Source organism: Bos indicus, chromosome 18 (assembly GCF_029378745.1).
Source record: "Bos indicus isolate NIAB-ARS_2022 breed Sahiwal x Tharparkar chromosome 18, NIAB-ARS_B.indTharparkar_mat_pri_1.0, whole genome shotgun sequence".
Lineage (NCBI taxonomy): Eukaryota > Metazoa > Chordata > Mammalia > Artiodactyla > Bovidae > Bos > Bos indicus.
Window position 1 is genome coordinate 63,696,410 of NC_091777.1, and position 15,695 is coordinate 63,712,104.

The 15,695-nt window shown below is 53.6% G+C and overlaps 2 protein-coding genes across 7 annotated transcripts in view; both read left to right on the top strand.

Annotated features, from left to right (window-relative positions):
- Positions 1-10,043, top strand: part of LOC109571861 (leukocyte immunoglobulin-like receptor subfamily B member 3) — a 67,701-nt gene extending 57,658 nt beyond the window's left edge. Inside the window, exon 11 of the mRNA XM_070771832.1 lies at positions 9,911-10,043. The gene's annotated coding sequence lies outside the window, so the exon portion shown is untranslated. The remainder of the gene's footprint in view (positions 1-9,910) is intronic.
- LOC109572044 (leukocyte immunoglobulin-like receptor subfamily B member 3) overlaps positions 3,852-15,695 on the top strand; it is a 62,258-nt gene continuing 50,414 nt past the window's right edge. The window contains exons 1-11 of one of the 6 annotated variants that reach the window (XM_070771830.1): positions 3,852-3,981; positions 4,135-4,170; positions 4,346-4,630; positions 4,771-5,073; positions 5,293-5,586; positions 5,810-6,112; positions 7,387-7,503; positions 8,529-8,571; positions 8,651-8,688; positions 8,969-9,021; positions 9,911-10,518. In XM_070771830.1, the coding sequence (XP_070627931.1) occupies positions 3,948-3,981; positions 4,135-4,170; positions 4,346-4,630; positions 4,771-5,073; positions 5,293-5,586; positions 5,810-6,112; positions 7,387-7,503; positions 8,529-8,571; positions 8,651-8,688; positions 8,969-9,021; positions 9,911-10,057 (1,653 nt within the window). In that variant the 5' untranslated portion in view covers positions 3,852-3,947 and the 3' untranslated portion in view covers positions 10,058-10,518. The other 5 variants (XM_070771825.1, XM_070771827.1, XR_011561723.1 and 2 more) reach the window with 5 other exon arrangements.

Genomic DNA, 15,695 nt, shown 5'->3' on the forward strand with positions numbered 1-15,695 from the left:
TAAGGCCTTCTCAGACAGCCATTTTTTGCATTTCTTTTCCATGGGGATGGTCTTAATCCCTGCTCCCGTACAAAGTCACAAACCTCCATCCAGAGTTCATCAGGCACTCTGTCAGATCTAGTCCCTTGAATCTATTTCTCACTTCCACTGTATAGTCATAAGGGATTTGATTTAGGTCATACCTGAATGTCTAGTGGTTTTCCCTACTTTCTTCAATATCAGTCTGAATTTGGCAATAAGCAGTTCATCATCTGAGCCACAGTCAGCTCCTGGTCTTGTTTTTGCTGACTGTATAGAGCTTCTCCATCTTTGGCTGCAAAGAATATAATCCATCTGATTTCGGTGTTGACCATCTGGTGATGTCCATGTGTAGAGTCTTCTCTTGCGTTGTTGGAGGAGGGTGTTTGCTATGATCAGTGCGTTCTCTCGGCAAAACTCTATTAACCTTTGCCCTGCTTCACTCTGGACTCCAAGGCCAAATTTGCCTGTGACTGCAGGTGTTTCTTGACTTCCTACTTTTGCATTCCAGTCCCCTATAGTGAAAAGGACATATTTTGGGGGGTGTTAGTTCTAAAAGGTCTTATAGATCTTCATAGCATCGTTCAGCTTCTTCAGCATTACTGGTTGGGGCATAGGCTTCAATTACCATGCTATTGAATGGTTTGCCTTGGAAATGAACAGCGATCATTCTGTCATTTTTGAGATTGCATCCGAGTACTGCATTTCGGACTCTCTTGTTGACCATGATGGCTACTTTATTTCTTCTAAGGGATTCCTGCCCATAGTAGTAGATATAATGATCATCTGAGTTAAATTCACCCACTCCAGTCCCTTTTAGTTCGCTGATTCCTAGAATGTTAACGTTCACTCTTGCCATCTCCTGTTTGACCACTTCCAATTTGCCTTGATTCATGGACCTGACATTCCAGGTTCCTAGGCAATATTGCTCTTTACAGCATCAATTTTGTCAATTATACCTCACTAAAACTGAAAAGGTTTTCTTTCATTTAATTACAGCAGGCACATTTGGAGTTATTCCACTTCTCATTTTAGGCACTTGCTCTCGTGCTTAAATACATATTTACATTTTTATTTCTGAAAATGTATGCATTCTCCCCCTTCTTTAGAAAAGACAAAGTTCTAACCGTGCTTTACTGAACTCTGGGTACTCATATACACATGTGTGGGCATGCGCACGTCTCTCTCCATGCACACGTGTGGGTGTGTTTATGCGTGCAAGTGTTTGTCTGTGTACTTTTCCAAAGCTCATTTTCAGCCACACGTTCCTCTCTGTTGCATCTCACTGTCTCTCTGCCATCTCTTAGTATTCCTTTCTGTGTGAAAACCGTCAATATCCAAGAACTTGCACCTCTGGAAATGCCTTCTTTCATGTTCATTCTCTTTTTATCAAGTTGCTTGAGAACACTTCCTATTTGGAATCCAGTGTGTGACTCAAGTACTAGCAGAGGAAAACGCTTGTCAAGGTTAAGGGCCCCATGCCCCCAGAGCCCACCTCCTCTCTCAGGACCTGGTGGGTTGTGGCTGAGGCACAGCCCACAGCAGGAGGCGGTGCCGAACCTCCTGGAAGCTGGGGATGTGCTCTGCATGAAGCTCTCACTTCTGCCCCTTGCAAGTATTCCGACTCAGGGGGAACTCTTCCCGGTTAATTCCCTGACGGCATGGCTCCAGTATCCTTTAGCACCCCCCTTTTGGTAGGGGCAGTCTGCTCCCAGTGGGCTGGTCATTCTCTTGATAATCTGCGTTTTCCACAAGAAGTATTTCAAGACATTTTTAGGGCCTCAGTCCAGTCCACCTTGATTTTTTTTTTTTTTTTCAGTTGAAATCTACTTAGAATTAACTGTTTCAAATTCTGTAATTCAGTGCAATATACTTTTTAAAATTAACCTTCAGTTTCTCAGTTTACTATGAAAGGTCAAAATACGGATGTTACTTTTTTTACCATGTAGTTAATTAACCTATTTGTTGACGTTGCTGCCCCACACAGGCTCTCCGTTGCAGGGTGTGGGGTCTTTAGCTCAAGTGTGCCGTGTCTGGATCCCTGGCTGGTGATCCCACCCGGGCCCCTAAGTAAGGAGCGCCGAGTCTCAGTCAGGGGCCAGCAGGGCGGCCCTCGGGTGTCACGTGCAGAGGCATGAGTCCCAGCCCTTCGCAGGTCGGTCTCATCAGTAAAGGAGGCTCCGTTATTTGCTTCCTCAGCCGTTGCTGTCTGTCATGAGCGTCTTCCCGTCTGACACTTACAACAGATACCACACTGGCCCTCAGCACAGGCCCGCCTCTCCTGAATCTCCCTGTCTGCTCTCTATGCTGCACTCTGGACCATTTCCTCAATGCTGTGCTCCGACTTCATACGGGGCCACTCGGCTGCCTTCTTGGCTGCATGACTTTTTAACGTGTTGAATCTACTGGATTGTTCACGTTGAAAATTTTCACCTCTTTTCAGTAACCACCTGTTCTTCTACAAAATTATCCACATACTTGCCTCCCTTTATTTTTCTGTGACGATGGTTCCCTCTGTGTGTCCACATGGGTGGAAACCTTCCTCTGACCTCCAGATGATCCCCAAGCCGGGGCCTCACCGCCTACCTCCCGTGCTTTGCTGTGGTTCCCCTCCATTTGGGGAACTTTCTTTCTGCCCTTGTCTGTGGTGTTTCAGAAACACTCTCCAAGCACATCTCAGAGTTAGGAGCAGAGGAGGCTCTGGGTGGGCACCACACTCACCCCCTTCGGTGCAGTCTCATTCCGCAGCCCTTCACGTCCACCCTCTCCTGCCGTCACCTCGTCTGTAAATTGACCATGATGACGGCAGCAAGAGCCCGCAGCCCCTCTGAGGGCTGGGGTCTGGACAACAGGCAAGGGAGGAACCTCAGGCACCGAGAAACGGCACCGCCACCCCAGGTTACATGAGCAGCGGACACACGTTTACAGGAGTATCTGTTCTCCATCAGAGTGAGAGCTCTGACCACAATCAATACACTCTAAAGCTTTCAGGTGATGACAAGACCGGGAGGAGACTGAGCCCCAGGACCCCGGGGCCCCAAGGAGGCAGGAAGCACCCAGGGGCTTGTTCCCAGGAAGGCAGGCTGGACGGTGATGCGATAAAGAGAGACACCCCGAAGGGGGCTGTGACAGGGAAAACCCACACTCCGGGGCAGGGGAGGAGTCAGTTTCCTTCCTTATTCCCTGAGCATCTCCTCTGGGCTCTCGGCCACATGGACTCCACTGAGCCCAGGGTGACGCTGACCGTGTGTCCCTCATAAAGAGCAGACTTGTGGACACAGAGGGGAGGGAGAGTGTGGGACGAATGGAGAGAGTAGCATGGAAACGTGCACACCAGCACGTGTAAAATACACCATGGAGGAATGTGCCGTGAGACTCAGGGAGCTCACAGAGGGGCTCTGTGACAACCTAGAGGGGAGGGAGGTTCTACAGGGAGGGCATGTGACACACACAGCCGATCCATGCTGCTGTATGGCAGAAACCAGCACCTTATTGTGAAGTAACGATCCTCCAATTTAAAAAAAAAAAAAAGTTTCTCTGGGAATCTGAGTCCTGTGGGCCGCAGGGGCTGGCATCCTCCCCGAAGCATCTCCAGGGCCTGGTGACCCCATTCAGGGTGAAGACCCCTCAGGGACCTGCTGACAGGCGGGCAGAGGAGGAAGCAGACCCCGAGGCGAGGCTGACAAAGAGAAGGCCGCGTCCTGGATGACTTCAACTGGAAAGGGCGTCTCAGGAACACACTGGGACTGTCACGGGGACGAAGCCAGGCTTTCAAGAAGAGGCTGTTCCCCTTCCTGCGGGGACGCTGATGTGACAGCCGTGTGACAGGAAGCCCAAGCCCCAGAGAGGACACACCCTGTGGTCTGTCTGTCCGGAGGACACCCAGTTTTCCTCCATCCTCACAGCCTGGACCACAGGGAGGAGACGCCATGGCCCCTGCACTCTCTGCCCTGCTCTGCCTCGGTGAGATGAGGAGGGGCAGGGGGACCCTGGTCTGGAGGGACCCCCCCCAGCCAGCCTGCTCCATCAGGGGACCCCAGGGCCCAGGAGGCTCCCGGGGTGGAGAGGCGCTGCTCAGGGCTGAGGGCACACCTCTCACAGGGCGCTCTCTTCCAGGGCTGAGTGTGGGCCTGAGGACCCAGGTGCAGGCCGGTGAGTCTGTCCCAGGGCCCAGCTCCCTCCTCTCGTGGGGACAAGGTCACCCCCAGGCTGTGGGCAGGGGGAGGGCAGCTCAGGGCTCACGGACGGACGGGAGTCTGGGAGGTCTGGGCTGAGAGCCGGGGCATGGGGGGGACTCCTGGTGAGCCCGCCTCTGATTTCCTTCCAGGGACCCTCCCCAAACCCACCATCTGGGCTGAGCCAGGCTCTGTGGTCCTCTGGGGGAGCCCCGTGACCATCTGGTGCTGGGGGACCCTCTGGGCCCAGGAGTTCCGTCTTGATAAAGAGGGAAGCCCGGTTCTCTGGGACAGACAGAAACCCCTGGAGCCCCGGGACAAGGCCAGGTTCTCCATCCAACACATGGGACAGGACCACGCAGGGAGCTATCGGTGCTACTACAGCACCCCCACTGGCTGGTCAGAGCCCAGTGACCCCCTGGAGCTGGTGGTGACAGGTGAGGGACTCTCGGGGGCCTCGGGCTCTGCCATCAGGAGGGGGTCTGCTCTCAGGGGGTGTCACTCTCACAGCCCAGCCTTCGATAGGGAGACGGAAGGGTGGGAGCCCCATGGAACCAGCTGCCTCCTTCTCTCCTAGGACTGTACGGCAAACCCAGCCTCTCAGCCCTGCCGAATCCTGTGGTGACCTCGGGAGGGAGCGTGACCCTCCAGTGTGGCTCCCGTCAGGGATTTAACATATTCCTTCTGACCAAAGAAGGAGAAGACAAGTCCTCTTGGACCCTGGCTGGACAGCGAAGCCCAGATGGGTGGACCCAGGCCCTGTTCCCCATTGGCCCTGTGACCCCCGGGCACGGGTGGAGGTTCAGATGCTACGGCTTTTACAGGCACACCCCCAGGGTGTGGTCAGCCCCCAGCGACCCCCTGGAGCTCCTGGTCTCAGGTGAGGAAGTCCCGTCCTGACCCCATACATTTGTGCAGAAAAGACAACGTACTGGGGTCTCTGCTCCCAGGGGAGCCCCTGTGAGAGGGTGGGGAGAGGAGCGTGGGGCTCACAGGACAGACACATAGACTGAGACACAGCGAGGCCTGGGGCCGGGTTGGGAGAGGGGGGGTCCACAGGGGAAGCGGTCCCTACAAGCCAGCGCGTGTCTCTCCCCAGGGCTGTCTGGGAAGCCCTCTCTCCTGACCCCACAGGGCCCTGTGGTCACCTCTGGACAGAACCTGACCCTCCAGTGTCGCTCTGATGTCAGCTATGCCAGATTTGTTCTGTCGAAGGAGGGGCAGGACCTCCCCCAGCGCCCTGCCCAGAGGCCCCAGGAGGGCCACTCTCAGGCCGACTTCCCCCTGGGCCCAGTTGGCACCGTTCACGGGGGCCGGTACAGATGCTACGGTGGACACGGCCTCTCCTCCGAGTGGTCGGCCCCCAGTGAGCCCCTGGAGCTGCTGGTGGCAGGTGAGGAGCCAGCAGGTCAGTCGGGGGCCAGACTCTGCACAGGCCCCACCAGGGAGCCCCAGGGGTGATGCTGGGACCAGGGGGAGGGGTCTCAGGGAGGAGACAGACGGGGTCAGGGTGGGGAGAGACTCGGAGAAACAGAGACAGTGCTGAGGGGCCAGAGAGGCCCACGAAGTCTCGCTCAGAACCAGGCCCGGCGCCCGCACCCCCTTCCTCTCTGCAGGACGGCTCAGAGACAGACCCTCCCTCTCGGTGAGACCAGGGCCCTCGGTGGCTCCGGGGGAGACCGTGACCCTGCTGTGTCAGTCAGGAGAGAGGACGGACACCTTCCTTCTGTCCAAGGAGGGGGCAGCCCATCGCCCCCTGCGTCTGCGCTCCCAGGACCAAGCCGGGCAGTACCAGGCCGAGTTCTCCTTGAGCCCTGTGACCTCAGCCCACGGGGGCACCTACAGGTGCTACCGCTCACTCAGCACAAACCCCTACCTGCTGTCACAGCCCAGTGAGCCCCTGGCGCTCGTGGTCTCAGGTGAGGCAAGGTCTGTCCGTCTCACTCAGCAGCTCGGGGCTCTGCCCTGGGAGCCCAGTGCGGTGGTGGAGGAGGGGGCGCTGAGGGAGGGGCCCCCTGAGGGAGGGGCCTCGGAGCCTGCGCCCCGCCCCTTCCTCCCGCACTGGGGTCCCGGAAGGGCAGGTGGGCAGTGCGAGGGTCTCGCGGAGGCCACAGGGCCATGCAGGGCAGAGGGGAGTGAGGTGGGGACCCCGGGTCGGCCCGGTGCACCCCTTCCTGGGCTCAACCTCCCAAGGTCCCATTCTCCCAGCCACACCCCAGATTCGAACCTATGGAGTCTCGGGGCTCTATGCTCAGGGGAGACAGCCCAGCCCAGGGCAGTGTGGGAGCCGGAAGATCTAATACCCTCTCAGGTCATCAACGGGAAACACAGGCTTCAGGGGCTCTGAGCTGCTGGGTGAAGGGGCAGGGGTCCGGGGGCCCAGGCAGGGGGAGCACGGCTGCGGAGGGGGAAAGCGGCCCCGCCCCCACCCCCTTCCTGACCCCCAGGGGCCTCCAGGCATCAGTTCCATCAGCTCCACCCCTCAGTGGAGTCAGAAACTGCAGAGAGGGGAGCAGGCTCTTGGGGACGTGGTGGCGGGTCTGGGGAGGAGCAGGGCTGAGTTATGCCCCCGGTTCAGGCGCCTCTGGAGACACTGATGTGGACTCCCTCACCGTCACCACACCCCCGTGCGGGCCTCAGCTTCTCCCGGTGTAAAAGGAGAGACCCGTGCCCCAGATCTTAGATTTCCTCAGTTCTGACCTGGGTGTGACTCCGCATCGGACGAGGAGCACAGGGAGCCCCCGAGGAGGTGACTGTGGGGATCTGTGCCCTCCACTGCAGCGTGTGGGGAGGGAGGGGAGGACCCAGAAGCCCCTCCACGCAGCCCGCCCCTCCCCCTGCCCCCGCTGCGGCGGGGGAGGGGAGGGGACAAGGGAGGACCCTCAGCTCCAGCTGAGACCCTCGGACAGCCCCCTGCAGGTGAGGGGCCCCCAGAGCAGAAAGCTGGTGTCCTCCTGGGGGCCAGCTCAGGAGGAGCTCAGGGTGCCCACGGCCCTGGTTCCAGTCCCAGCTCTGCCACCTCCAGGCTGGGTCACCAGGGCCCGTGATCTCCCTCTCTGGGCCTCAGTCTCCTCGTCTGCAAATGGGTCGGGTGGGCTGGAGATGGACGCACAGACCCCAGCACGAGTCTGCACACAGCAGGTGCCCAGCTAAACGGCACCCTAGGCTCACTCAGGCGTCTCTGGTGCCCCAGGCCTCACGTGGTACCTGAGTGTCCTCATCGGGGTCTCGGTGACCTTTGTCCTGCTGCTCCTCGTCCTCCTCTTCCTCTTCCTCCGACACCGGGGTCAGGACAGACACAGGAAGTTGGGTGAGTAGGGAACGGGGTGACTCGGACCCCTGGAGGCCTTAGGGCATCAGACAGAGGGAAACCAAGGACATGGGAACAGTCAGCTTAAAATTTTTTTTCCTACCATGTGGAGGTTCCTTAAAAACGAAAAGCAGAATTATCATATGATCCAGCAAATCCACTGCTGGGTATATGTGGATATATACCCAGGATATATACCCAAATTAGTGTTTTGAAAAGATACAAACATTCCAATATTCATGTAGCCAATTTACAATAGCCAAGATATGTGACCAACCCAACTGTCCAGCAACAGATGAATGAACAGAGAAAATGTGGTGTGTGTGTGTGTGTGTGGGTGTATATATAAATACCCACATATACATACAATGGAATATTACTCAGCCATAAAGAAGAAGGAAACTCTGCCATTTGCAACAGCACACATGGACCTAGAGAGTATTACGCTTACTGAAATAACTCAGAGGAAGATAAATGCTTTATGATAGCATTGGTACATACTGAATCTGGAAAACAATACAAAGGAACATATATGAAAAACAGAAACAGAGTCCTTGATACAGAAAAATAACTAATGGTTACCGGGGGGTTGGGCAGATGAGGGGTGTGGACTAGAGACACAGACTACTGTGTATGAAATAAACAAGAAGCATACACTGGATAGCACAGGGAATGTAGCAATTATTTCGTAATAACTTTAAATGGAGTATAACCTATAAAAACATTGAATCATATGTTGTATGCCTGAAACTAATATATTACAAATCAACGATATTTCATTAAAAAATTTTTCCAGAATCTCAAATCTGAAAATCTAGTGGAAAAAAACACCCACTGTCAGCCCACGTGCACTCATTTAAGCCATTCCCCTCCTTCTCAATGTCACGAACTGACATGTACCACGAACCCAGGCTGCCTTCTCTCCTCCTGAATCCCACGTGGAGGGCGGGAGCACCATGTCCCCGGGGCCGAGCCTCTGTCCCGAGACCCAGCCCAGGCTGAGGCTGATTTCCAACCTCCGACAGGGGCGGCAGACCCAGGGCCTGAGGACAGGGACCCACAGAGCAGGTAACTCCCGCCCCAACACCCCCAGAGCCCCACCCACACCACCCCACCTTCTCCCCCTGACACAGTGTCTCCTCCTCAGCTCCAGCCCAGCCACAGGCGCCCAGGACCAGGCCATCTGTGAGCAGGAGAGGCGGCGGCCCACGGGAGGGCACAGAGACTTCTGGAGGCAGTGGGGGGGGATGCTCAGAAGGATGGGGGACCGGGGCTGGGGACTGAAACCCCACACAGCACTTTCGGGTGCAGGGTGGGGGGGGCACAGAGACCTCTGGAGGCCATGGGGTGGATGCTCAGAAGGGTGGGAGACTACACAGCACCCCCCCCCCAAGGGTGCAGGGCGGGGGCTCCAGCCCTGAGGCTCTCCGAACCCTACCTAGCGGTGCCCCCTGCTCTGCTGCAGATGCTGCCGTGAGCGACACACACTCTGAGGTGGGGCTACAGCTGGACCATCGGGTGAGACCCTTGCTCCCGTCTGGCCACCACAGACCTCCTTTTGCCAAACTCAGCCCAGCAGATGCCCCGCTGTGCTCACACCCCAGCTCCAGCCACGCCCACCCCACCCCTCCTTCCCCGCTCCCTGGGTCCTGATGTGACCCCACCCTCCCCTTGCACTGTGACCTCACGGCCCCTCCTTCAGGGCGCCATGTCCTCTGGCTGACCTTATGGTGTAGGGGTGCAGCCCCAGGTCTCATGAGGACACGTACATCAGTGGATGGCCCACATGGCCCAGGCTCCCCTCCTTCACCCCCAGCAAAGGGCGCGGGAGAGCGGACGCCACCCCCCAGGCCCTGCAGGTATGGCAGGTGTTCAGCTCGTGGTGAGAGGGGCCCCACGCCAACAAGCTGGCAGAGTCCCAGAATGCAAGGTGCTGACGAGGAAAGTAAATCAAGAGACGGCACTGGGCGCACGGGGCGGGCACACTCGGTAGGAAGGTCCTGAGGCAGGAGGGACGCACTTTAGCAGGAAGACGGCTGTGTGCCAGGCCAGATGAGCAAGAGGTCCGGGCTCAGACAGAAACCAGGGCCGCACAAAGCACTCCGAGGCTCCCGGGCGTCAGGAGGCCCCTGGAGTTTCCATCAGGAGAAAGAGCTGACCTGACCCGAGGGCGGCGGACCCAGGAGGCACCTGTCCTGCCTCACTGCCTCCCTCCAGCACAACAGGCAGGAGGCAGGCCCCCAGGAGGGGACGGGCACCCTGTGAGCCCCCGAGATCACGAAGGCGGGAGGCACCCCCTGTCCTCCCGGTCGGGGGGATTCCGGGAAGGATGGACAGATGCACAGCAGATGGGTCCCTCCTCTCCAGGCCCCCAGGCGCCCCATCTCACACACCTTCCCCCCCGCAGGCTGCCACATCTGAAGCCCCCCAGGACGTGACCTACGCCCAGCTGAACCACTCGATCGTCAGAAGGGGGACGGCCGCACCCCCGTCTCCCCCGTCAGGGGAGCCCCCAGCAGAGCCCAGTGAGTACGCTGCTCTCGCCGTCCGCTAGCCCAGGAAGGACCCGACCCCAGGCTCCCGGGACAGATCTCAGACCCCAGGAGGCACGTGAGCTGCCAGCAATGGACACCACCTAACCACCAGCAGCAGTCCCTGGGCTCCTAACAGACCACCAGGAGCCCCGGGGACCCTTTCCACTCAACTGGTTCTACACTCAGAAACAGCATCCTGGACCCCCGGTGGCCCAGTGGTTAAGAGTCTGCCAACCAATGCATGGGAAATGGGTCTGATCCACTTGCTGCCGGATAGCTGAGCCTAGGGGCGCTGCAGCTGCCGAAGCCCTGGTGCCCAGAGCTTCCTCTGAAGCTCTGGTGTTCCTCGAGAGAAGCCCGAGTGTGAGCAGTCCGTGCACAGCCAGGCAGCAGCCTCCACTCGCTGCAATCAGAGAGAGCCCACACGAAGCAGGGAAGACCCAGCACAGCCACAAATAAACAGATTACTAAAAAACTGAAAGGCATGTTTCAGTTTCCTTAAAAAAGATAATTAATATCCTCATTTTATAAAGAAGACAACAGAGTCTCAATTATCAGTGATTTTGAAAAAGGTCAGCACATTACTCCAAACGAAGGGAGGAACAGGGAAACAACAATGACAGGGGTAGCTACCACTGAGGACAAACAAGGAGAGGAAAATCAGAAAAGCCAGAAAGCTTCGTCCCTGAGGGCGTGGACCACACTCACACATGCTAGGCCCAAGGACCAAGTCAGAAAGAGAGAAGGTATTGCTTTACCGCCATCAGGACACGACGGCAGGTCCTTCAGACTTTAGAATGGTAAAAGCTTCATCGAAGGACAGTTTTATGCTATTGTAGTAGAAAATGTAGATGACACAGACCAAAAGCCTCAAAAATAAAATTTATCAAAATTATGGACATAAGGATAAACAGAAAATCTGAATTGTCCTATATGTTAAAGTGAACTTTGAGTCCAGAGAGTTTCACAGGTGAATGCATCTGAACACGTGGGCACTCATGAAACACACACTCGTACACACACCTACCAAGCTTACACCAGCTTACGCAGAGAGGGGAGAAGGAAGGAAGCACACACTCCACAAAACATTTCACTGCGCCAGAGAAACCTGAGACCAAACGGTGACACGGAAACTACAAAATTGGAAAATCTCAGGAAGCTCTTTTTCCCTGGTTTGTTTTCCTAAACAAACATTCACAAAGAGGATTCATCAGTAAATAAAATGGAACACATATCACGCACATGCACATATTTTTTTTCAAGAATGTGTGGTTGGTTTCATCCACAAAAATCCATCAATACAATTCAAATATTAAAAGAAGAAATTTTAAAACATCATGATAACAGATCAAAAGTTTTCTGATAAAATACACCACCAATTTATAATGAAAAAGTCGTAAGTAGAAGGGAATTTCCTATCATTTATCAAATCATCTTTTAAAACCTGCACTAGAAATCTATTTTTTATGTTTGTTTATTTATTCATTGTTGTGTGTGGGCTTTTCTCCAGTTGCAGGGATTCGATCTCTGGTTTCTCTGCCTTTTCTAAAACCAGCTGGAACATCTGGAAGTTCATTGTTCACGTCCTTTGAAGCCTGGCTTGGAGAATTTGGAGCATTACTTTACTAGCGTGTGAGATGAGTGCAATTGTGCAGTAGTTTGAGCATTCTTTGGCATTGCCTTTCTTTGGGATTGGAATGAAAACTGACCTTTTCCAGTCCTGTGGCCACTGCTGAGTTTTCCAACTTTGCTGGCATATCGAGTGCAGCACTTTCACAGCATCATCTTTCATCTTTCAGAATTTGAAATAGCTCAACTGGAATTCCATCATCTCCACTAGCTTTATTCAAAGTGATGCTTCCTAAGGCCCCTTGACTTCACACTCCAGGATGTGTGGCTCTAGGTGAGTGATCACACCATTGTGATTATCTGGGTCATGAAGATCTGTTTTGTACAGTTCTTCTGTGTATTCTTGCCACCTCTTAATATCTTCTGCTTCTGTTAGGTCCATACCATTTCTGTCCTTTATTGTGCCCATCTTTGCATGAAGTGTTCCCTTGGTATCTCTCATTTTCTTGAAGAGATCTCTAGTCTTTCCCATTCTGTTGTTTTCCTCTATTTGTTTGCATTGATTGCTGAGGGAAGCTTTTTTAGATCGCCTTGCTATTCTTGGAACTTTGCATTCAGATGGGAATATCTTTCCTTTTCTCCTTTGCTTTTCACTTCTCTTCTTTTCACAGCTATATGTAAGGCCTCCTCAGACAGCCATTTTTTGCATTTCTTTTCCATGGGGATAGTCTTGATCCCTGCTCCTGTACAAAGTCACAAACCTCAGTCCAGAATTCATCAGGCACTCTATCAGATCTAGTCCCTTAAATCTATTTCTCACTTCCACTGTATAATCATAAGGGATTTGATTTAGATCATACCTGAATGGTCTAGTGGTTTTCCCTACTTTCTTCAATTTAAGTCTGAATTTGGTAATAAGGAGTTCATGATCTGAGCCACAGTCAGCTCCTGGTCATGTTTTTACTGACTGTATAGAGCTTCTCCATCTTTGGCTGTGAAGAATATAATCAATCTGATTACGGTGTTGACCATCTGGTGATGTCCATGTGTAGAGTCTTCTCTTGTGTTGTTGGAAGAGGGTGTTTGCTAGACCAGTGCGTTCTCTTGGCAACACTCTATTAGCCTTTGCCCTGCTTCATTCTGTACTCCAAGGCCAAATTTGCCTGTTACTCCAGGAGTTTCTTGACATCCTATATTTGCATTCCAGTCCCCTATAATGAAAAGGACATATTTTGGGGGGTGTTAGTTCAAAAGGTCTTGTAGGTCTTCATAGAATCGTTGAGCTTCTTCAGCGTTACTTGTTGGAACATAGACTTGGATTCCTGTGATACTGAATGGTTTGCCTTGGAAACGAATAGAGATTATTCTGTCAATTTTGAGATTGCATCCTAGTACTGCATTTCGGACTCTCTTGTTGATCATGATGGCTACTCCATTTCTTCTAAGGGATTCCTGCCCATAGTAGTAGATATAATGGTCATCTGAGTTAGATGACCAGTCCCCTTTAGTTCGCTGATTCCCAGAACGTCGACGTTCACTCTTGCCATCTCCTATTTGACCACTTCCAATTTGCCTTGATTCATGGACCTAACATTCGAGGTTCCTATGCAATATGGCTCTTTACAGCATCAATTTTGTCAATTATACCACAGTAAAGTTGAAAAGGTTTTCTTTCATTTAATTACACTAGGCACATTGGGAGTTATTCCATTGCTCATTTTAGGCACTTGATCTCGTGCTTAAAATACGTATTTACATTTTTATTTCTGAACCCGTACACATTCTCCTCCTCCTTTACAAAAGACAAAGTTCTAACGGTGCTTCACCTGAACTCTGGGTACTCATATACACGTGTGTGGGCATGTGCATGGCTCTCTCCATGCACACGTGTGGGTGTGTTTGTGCGTGCAAGTGTGTGTCTGTGTACTTTTCCAAAGCTCATTTTTGGCCATGCCTTCCTCTCTGTTGCATCTCACTGTCTCTCTGCCATCTCTTAGTATCCCTTTCTGTGTGAAAACAGTCAGTATCTAAGAACTTGCACCTCTGGAAATGCCTTCTCTCACCGTCATTCTCTTTTTAACAAGTTGCTTGAGAACACTCTATTTGGAATCCAGCGTGTGACTCAAGTAGTAGGAGAGGAAAACGCTTGTTAAGGTTAAGGGCCCCATGCCCCCAGAGCCCACCTCCTGTCTCAGGACCTGGCGGGTTGAGGCTGAGGCACGGCCCACACCGGGAGGCTGAACCTCCTGGAAGCTGGGGATGTGCTCTGCATGAAGCTCTCACTTCTGCCCCTTGCAAGTACTCCGACTCAGGGGAACTCCTCCTGGTTAATTCCCTGACGGCATGGCTCCAGTATCCATAGCGCCCCCTTTTGGTAGGGGGCAGTCTGCTCCCTGTGGGCTGGTCATTCTCTTGATAATCTGTGTTTTCCACAGGAAGTAGTTTCAGGACATTTTTAGGGCCTCAGTCCAGTCCGCCTTGATTTTCCTTTTTTTATTTCAAATTTACTTAAAAGAGAATTAACTGTTTCAAATTGTATAATTCAGCGCGAAATAATTTTTAAATTTAACCTGCAGTTTCTCAGTTTACTATGAAAGGTCAAGATACAGATGTTACTTCCATTTATTTTTACAAATATGTAGTTAATTAACCTATTGTTGACGTCGCTGCGCCACACAGGCTCTCCGTTGCAGGGTGTGGGGTCTTTAGCTCAAGTGTGCGGTGTCTGGATCCCTGGCCGCTGATCCCGCCCAGGCCCCTAAGTATGAGCACCGAGTCTCAGTCAGGAGCCCAGCAGGGCGGCCCTCAGGTGTCACGTGCACATGCATGAGTCCCAGCCCTTCGCAGGTCGGTTCTCATCACTAAAGGAGGCTCCGTTATTTGCTTCCTCAGCCGTTGCTGTCTGTCGTGAGCGTCTTCCCGTCTGACACTTAGGACAGATACCACACTGGCCCTCAGCACAGGCCCGCCTCTCCTGAATCTCCCTGTCTGCACTCTGTGCTGCACTCTGGACCATTTCCTCAATGCTATGCTCCGACTTCATACGGGGCCGCTTAGCTGCCTTCTTGGCTGCATGACTTTTTAACGTGTTGAATCTACTGTATTGTTCACGTCGAAAATTTTCACCTCTTTTCAGTGACCACCTGTTCTACAAAATAATCCACATGCTTGCCTCCCTTTATTTTTCTGTGACCATGGTTCCCTCTGTGTGTCCACATGGGTGGAAACCTTACTCTGACCCCGAGATGATCCCTGCCGCCGGGGCCACACCGCCGACCTCTCATGCTTTGCTGTGGTTCCCCTCCATTTGGGGAACTTTCTTTCTGCCCTTGTCTGTGGCTACATGTTGAGAAACACTCTCCAAGCACGTCTCAGTGTTAGAAGGAGAGGAGGCTCTGGGTGGGCACCACACTCACCCACTTTGGTGCAGTCTCAGCCCGCAGCCCTTCATGTCCACCCTCTCCTGCTGTCACCTCGTCTGGAAATTGACCATGACGACGGCAGCAAGAGCCTGCAGCCCCTCTGAGGGCTGGGGTCGGGACAACAGGCAGAGAAGGAACCTCAGGTGCAGAGAAAGGGCACCACCGCCCCAGGTACATGAGCAGCGGGTACACGTTTATAGGAGCATCTGTTTTCCAACAGAGTGAGAGCTCTGACCCCAATCAATACTCCCTAAAGCTTGCAGGTGACGACAAGACCGGGAGGACACTGTGCCCAAGGACCCCGGGGCCCTGAGGAGGCAGGAAGCACCCAGGGGCTTGTTCCCAGGAAGGCGGGCTGGACGGTGATGCAATACAGAGAGACGCCCTGAAGGGGGCTGCCATGGGGGAAACCCACACCCCGGGGCAGTGGAGGAGTCAGTTTCCTTCCTTATTCCCTGAAGCCTCCTCTGGGCTCTCGGCCACATGGACTCCACTTAGCCCAGGGACACTCTGATCATTTGTCCCTCATAAAGAGCAGACTTGTGGACACAGAGGGGAAGGAGAGGGTGGGACGAATGGAGAGAGTAGCATGGAAACGCGCACACCAGCACGTGTAAAACAGACCACGCGGGAATGTGCCCTGTGACTCAGCGAGCTCACACAGGGC